Here is a 6356-nt window from a genome sequence, read left to right as displayed (position 1 = left end):
CACCAATCACAGCACTTTTCCAGGGTCAAAGGTCACTGGTTTATGCCCAGTGCACCGGAGAGGTAGGAGCAGCACCATCTCATAGTGAATTACCTCTCTGCTCTGATTTGTTTCAGCATTCAGCTGTATTAATATAATGATTTGAAGTCATCACACTGCTGTAGATCAGGAAGCAGCAGACTCTGTTAACTAATTCTGAGCATTTCTGTGCAGCATGTATTTATAGCAATTACTATGGTTTGTAACACTGTAATGCTTTCTCAGAGTTCAGAGGCAGCACAGGGCTGTGTGACGGTGAAGTACAGCCTGGCAGGTCATCCCTCTAAGAACCAGCTCCCATTCAGTCTCAAACCTGCAGAGGACACTGGGTAAAACAGTATTTGGTCAGACAGTGCTATTCCAAATTTTGAGTTCAACTATTTAGATAAAAAAATAGTATATAATATAGTTATTGCTCTAAAAATAAAGACAATTAAACTTTGTCATGCTACCATGTACAGCAGAACATAACACATGTTATGACCCAAAATGCAGAATACAGACAAGAAGACAGTTAGAAATTTAAATGCAGTTTTATTGAAGACTTGTGGGGTGGGGGAGGCTGGATTGTTGGAAGAGCTGGAGCTTGTTTCAGGACTTGCATAGCAGGGCAAGCAGATGGCGGAGGAAACGTCAAGGACTGGAATTACAGAGTTGGTCGTGGCAGACGACTGGAGAGACCGGGATGATGAACCATGTGATTACACTGAATGATCTGGCTAAGACTGCAGGGAAGTTTCAGGGTTTAAATACTGCAGCAGGTTGGATGCTGCGCGATAGGGGGGAAAATGGCAGGAAAACTCAGGGAATGACGAAAGGAAACAGCCTAACCATAACAAATACATGATTAGCTAGACATACTGCATATCTCTACCTGTGTTCACTCCTCTGTCCTATCTGCAGATTAACAGTCCACAGGTTGGGTGCTCGGACTCTGATTCGCTCCCTGGAGATGGAGGAGAGAGAACACAGAGGACAGCAAGATGAAGGAGTGAAGAAGAAAGTGGTGGAGCTCAGTGTCCAATCAGGGGTCAGCAGTTCCTACACTGCCTTTATTGTTCTCAATAAAGGCAATAGAAAGCCGATTCAAGGACCTCTGGTGCGCAGAAATATTCCAACACCCGGTAAGTGCTTTTTCAGTAGCAAATGAAAAACTAATACTGTATTACTCACTGCTTTAAAGTTACTATTGGTGACCAAGGCTGAGTCTGATACACTGATGACCCATGACATTTTTGACAACCCATGGTCAAGACGTTAGCAGCTGATCCTCTAAGTCTTGCAAGTTGCAAGGTGGAGCTGTTGCAGATTGGACTTGTTCTAACCGGTCCTCTGATCACTGTCGGTACGCACTCAACACTGCCGACTGGTAGCATGAGTCTTCTCCTTTTAGAGATGCTCCAGCCCAGTAGTCTGGCTCTATCAGGTCTTTATACCTGATCATTTCTCCTACATCCAACACACTGACTACGAGCAGGGGGCATTCACCTTGGTATGAGATAATCAATGTTATTTGCTTCATCTGTGAGTGGTCATTGTGTTTTGGCTCATTGGTGTAGAAGACAATCTCAATGCAAATGCTGTCACGTTATAAAAATCGTTACTCATTCACATATTTACAAATCACTGTTATTATTGCATTTAATTTGAAGATAAGTTCACATACCTGCATGTACTTGTATGTAAAAAGTCTCACTTATTACGTTATATTAAGTTATTTTGGATATTTGAACAACTTGAGTATTTGAAGTATTTTTTTTAACTACTTGCTCAAAAACCCGTCATTTAGTTTATATTTTCATTTACTAATTTTTTTTTTTTTTTTAATTTCTTGAAGTATTGTTGAAGGCCCGTGCTCTACCCATGATTGCAAGACGTAGTAAGTAAAAATCTGAATGGGAGTTAATCCCACATCTTAATGTATTTCTATAAATACAGTAAGTTGATTCAAACACTGAACAAAACAACCCATTTTCTCGGCAGAATTGCTCTCTTTGTTTTTTGCAACTTTAATGTGAAATACTGTATAGGAGTTGTTTTAGCTCTGGTATGCTTTGTTAGTCATTGACAATGATGAAGTATACATATTCACACTATGGGGAAGGAGGAGGAATCCAGCAATTCGCGGAACCTTAAATTTGTATCATCAATCATTGTAAATACTATTTTCTGTTTCTCTGTGTCCATTTGTATTTTCCTTCCATTTCTCGGTCAGTTCCTCTGAAGAGCATCGAGTTGGAGTTGCGGAGTCAGGGAACCATGTGGCTACGGTTGGTCTCCACCCTGACCTACCGAGAAACAAGGAGGACCCAAACCAGTAGAGGCTGTTTTTGGTCTTCCCTCCTCACCCTCTGTCATTTCAGTGCTAAAGATTGGACAGACACAGCATTGTAGCTGATGGTGAAGGAGAAACAGGGTGACTGGAAACAGTAAATGCTTACTCACTGTAATGGATCTTAAGAAAAAATAAAGCATGAGTGAATGTTGCTGGACATCTGTTCATCTGCTGCTCCAGGCTCAGTGAAGAGTATGATGCATGCGCTAGAGCTCTGCGTCAGCAGGCCTTCCCTGTTGGAGGAGAGTGCAGCAGAGTTCCAGATATATTCACCCTGAGTGTGGGCAGTCTGCTCACAGGAGAGAGCGCCTTCCATCAGGCTGGAGTACGTCACTGAGTGCTTCAGGCTGATGATGGAGCCTTGGAGGTTTTTGTCTGCCACTGCGTGCTCAACCTCGCTACCAACCTCAGGGTAGGAATCCAGCCAACCACTTAAATTTAGTGAACAACAAAACTAGTTTGGTCTGTAGTCTGTGGCAGTGTCAAGTACTCAAGTGCACCGTCCACACACTGCGTGCAAGTTAAACACCAGTGCTGAAATACAGCAACAGACATCTGGCAGTTGTGCCTGTGCTATAAAGCATCTGGGTATTTCTTGAGGGTTTGAAATCCAAATACTTATGTCAGAGTATCTTACACAGGGGGGAAAACCAGCAAGTACTTGTCAACTTACATGGACTGTCATCCATGCATTGGTACATTTACTCATTCATCCAGAAGATGATCCATTGTCTTATCGTCTGACTTTTTGTTTGAGCATAACAGCAAGTCAAAGTAAAACAATTTCTGCCTGCTAAACATGGGTCTGTTAGCATGCTACCATTAGCATTTAGCTAAAGGATATTAAATTGAGTACAGCCTTAGACAGCTGCTCTAGTCAAAACTGTTTAGCTTGTCCTTTGTTTTAGTTTCATCTGGTAGCTTATGATTTACATAGATGCTTAAATGTTAGACTGTCTGGTAAGTTTAGTACTACTTTTTCACAGGAAGTGGAGTAGTGAAGTGACCAGTCTCTAATATTTCTGTTCCAGCCTCTCTGGTCCCCTACAGTCTGTCTTTTTCCCCCGAGTGTCCTCTCCTGCGTCCAGTCTCTTAAAGTAAGAGTCCAACTCCACACCCTCTCCAGCACCTCAACACAGAGCAGACCCTAGGCACGGTAGGTAGACTGTTAAATAATATCTGCTGTGTTGATTGTTCCTCAGTGCTAAGAACAAACATATAACTTGAATGAAGTTCATGAGTGTGGTTTTGTGAAACTGCACTCACACTCTCCTTGACAAGAGATGCTTTGAACTGTTTGATTCATTACAACAAGATGCCCACCTAGCACCACTTGCGTGGTGTTTATGGCAGGACGACACAGCATAACTGCGTGAGTGCAGAAGTTGTTACTCTGGTTATATATAAAGGTACATGTAGAATAAAGTAATATGTTTCACTCGACGATGTATCCAGTCGTGATGCTGAGTCGTACCTGAGTTCCCCCAGTCGTGATGTCTTTCACGTGCGACCTCGTGGTGGAGAGTTTGTGTTCTTGATTTGGATCGATCTGGCGAGTTTATGGGTTCACTGTATGAAACAACAGGCAGGGCGTCAACAGACTCGCATTAGGCATAGTGCCAGGGTATTCAGCAAGTGCTAACTCAATCATAAAATCAATCCATAGTGGCCCTTTCACAGAGTAAACCTTCACTATCTATTCCTCTCACTTCCGTCAGGATACTCTGCTGCTCCTGTTGAAGTTACGCGATGGGCTGCTATTTCAACATCTTACAGTTTCGGGGTCCAGCTCTTGAACACATTCTTCCCGTATGTGACTCCCTCATGTCACTCAGTCTAATACCTTTCCTGTCTTTATTTTAAGTGTTCTGTTAACATGTGTGATGGCCTTGCGTTGCGTATGTTCTTACATTTGTGTGATTGGCGTAGATTGTGTGGAGTACAGCCAGAGCGTCCATGCGAAGAGGCTCTGAAGAAGGTTGAGATGATGGAGGCTAATTTGGAGGAACAGAGATCCTGAAGCCCCTCAAACATATTTACAAGCCACCCTGATTCCCAGTCAACCAAAGACATAGTAAAACCACACACTGCACCACACACGGTTAACATTTTAAACAGGTTGTGTTTAAAATCTGTGTGCCTTTAATATCACCTTTCGTCTTTAATAATACATATCCATTCAGTGCAGAACTTCCTATGTTTTGTTTTTTTTTAACTGACTAACAGGGTTTTTGTCATTCTTTACATTCACCATAAAAGTCAGTTGTGTTTCCTGCAGCAGCACCTAACACATGCCTGGCATGTGTCTGGGTGTGATTTTATGTTAACTCCTGACTGTAAACTCTCCTCCCTAGCTCTTTGTCTTCTTTACTGACGGCGAGGTGTCAACACAAAAGAAGCTGATAAAATCTGGTGAAGACAAATTCAGGTTCCCACAGGTTGTGAAACCCATATAAAACACACGGCTCACTGTTTATGTCTCATGTTGTAGTGGTGTGTGTGTTAAAACAACAAAAACTACTGTATTTCAGGTGTTTCTCCTTTGGGATTGTGGAAGGGCCAGCTCTGCTCTTATCAATGGGTTGGCTAAGGAAGGAGGAGGTCATGCTCAATTCATCACAGAGAACTGACAGGATGCAACCTAAAGTAAGAAAGATATAAACATAGCAAAGCTGTCAAGGTTAAAATATGCAACATTTATATTTGTACAGAAATCATGGTTTCAGTAAGTTAAAAAGCTCAGTGGAAACTCTTTTTCTCCACCAGGTGATGCAAACACTGCGATTTGCTCTTTCAGCCAGCAGTGGTGGACATCACCCAGTCACATGGGATTTACCAAATTCTGCAGCTGCTCTCTCTCCACTGAAATACCTCTTCATTTTTTTCTCCTTCTCTTTGCTCCAGATCTTTCTCCTTCTCTGCTCACTACTGAAATGACCCCTCAGCCAAGCTGCATGCTTATATTTGGCTGTGAAAGCAGCCAGGTGCATATACACTAACAGTTGTTTTTGTTTTTTTGTCAGGAGGCCATGTTTTTACTCAAGCACCTCTTCAAAGACACATGAAACACATCCCTCAAAAGATGCCCTTTTTCACCCCTGAAATAATCAGTGTGTGCTTACAGATTCTCTCACACACACACACATGCGCATGCACACACACACACACACACACACACAAAACTCTTGGGGCCCCCTGGTAGTCACATAGCTCCATAATATAACAGGTAAAAATACAAGAATTTCATGCATCGGCCTACAATGGGAAAATGGTTGAATTTGGTGGAATACAGTAAAAATGTCAAATATCACTATTTTTCTTCAAAATGAAATGCTAACATTACAGAATGCATGGTTTTATACTGTAATGGCAGTGAGATTAAAAAATGTGGTTTTAATGGAAGTCAATGGGGCATTTTTGGCCACGAGGGTGTCCAGAGGGTGTATCTCGCACTACATAAAAAATACTAATGCAATCAAATCAATTTTGTTGTTAATCTTTGACATATCCAAGTCTCTAATTACCACCAAAGCCTCATCCGCCTACTATTTATTATATGGAATATAACTCATTTTTGGTGGGTTTTTTCATAAATAATTAATAATTCAAATAATTAAACTGGCATTTAAAGGGTTAAAATCCTGAAAATGATTGAATGTTTGGTAATTTTGAGCAAGTTAGAAGTTGTTTAAGTGATTTATGAAAAAAAAGCAGAAAAAAATATTGATGTATGAGGATTTTATTGCCGATTTTGTGCGTGTACATTTTTGTCCACGAGGGTGTCCAGAGGGTGCAAAATGCATCAATAGAGTATAAAAGACATGTAAGAGTAAAAGACAATGGATTTCAAAAATTTTACTAAAAAGAAAAGTTCTTGCAAAAAATTGTGCCACAAGCTGTAACACAGCCAAAATGATCAGCAAATCAAAAAAAAAAGTTGAGAAAAATGTACAAAAATGCCCGAGGAGGGCATAAGGGTTAA

At 41.2% G+C, this 6356-nt stretch overlaps 1 protein-coding gene across 1 annotated transcript in view; it reads left to right on the top strand.

Moving 5' to 3' along the window:
* The window catches only part of LOC111233409 (von Willebrand factor A domain-containing protein 5A-like), a 17723-nt gene that overhangs the window by 3563 nt on the left and 7804 nt on the right, over positions 1-6356 (top strand). The window contains exons 6-8 of the mRNA XM_022761210.1: positions 1-62; positions 265-368; positions 943-1163. Of these exons, the coding sequence (XP_022616931.1) occupies positions 1-62; positions 265-368; positions 943-1163 (387 nt within the window). The remainder of the gene's footprint in view (positions 63-264; positions 369-942; positions 1164-6356) is intronic.

The sequence above is a fragment of the Seriola dumerili genome, unplaced genomic scaffold, assembly GCF_002260705.1.
Source record: "Seriola dumerili isolate Sdu_G_001 unplaced genomic scaffold, Sdu_1.0 BDQW01000391.1, whole genome shotgun sequence".
NCBI classification, from domain to species: domain Eukaryota; kingdom Metazoa; phylum Chordata; class Actinopteri; order Carangiformes; family Carangidae; genus Seriola; species Seriola dumerili.
This window is presented reverse-complemented; position numbering and strand designations above follow the sequence as displayed.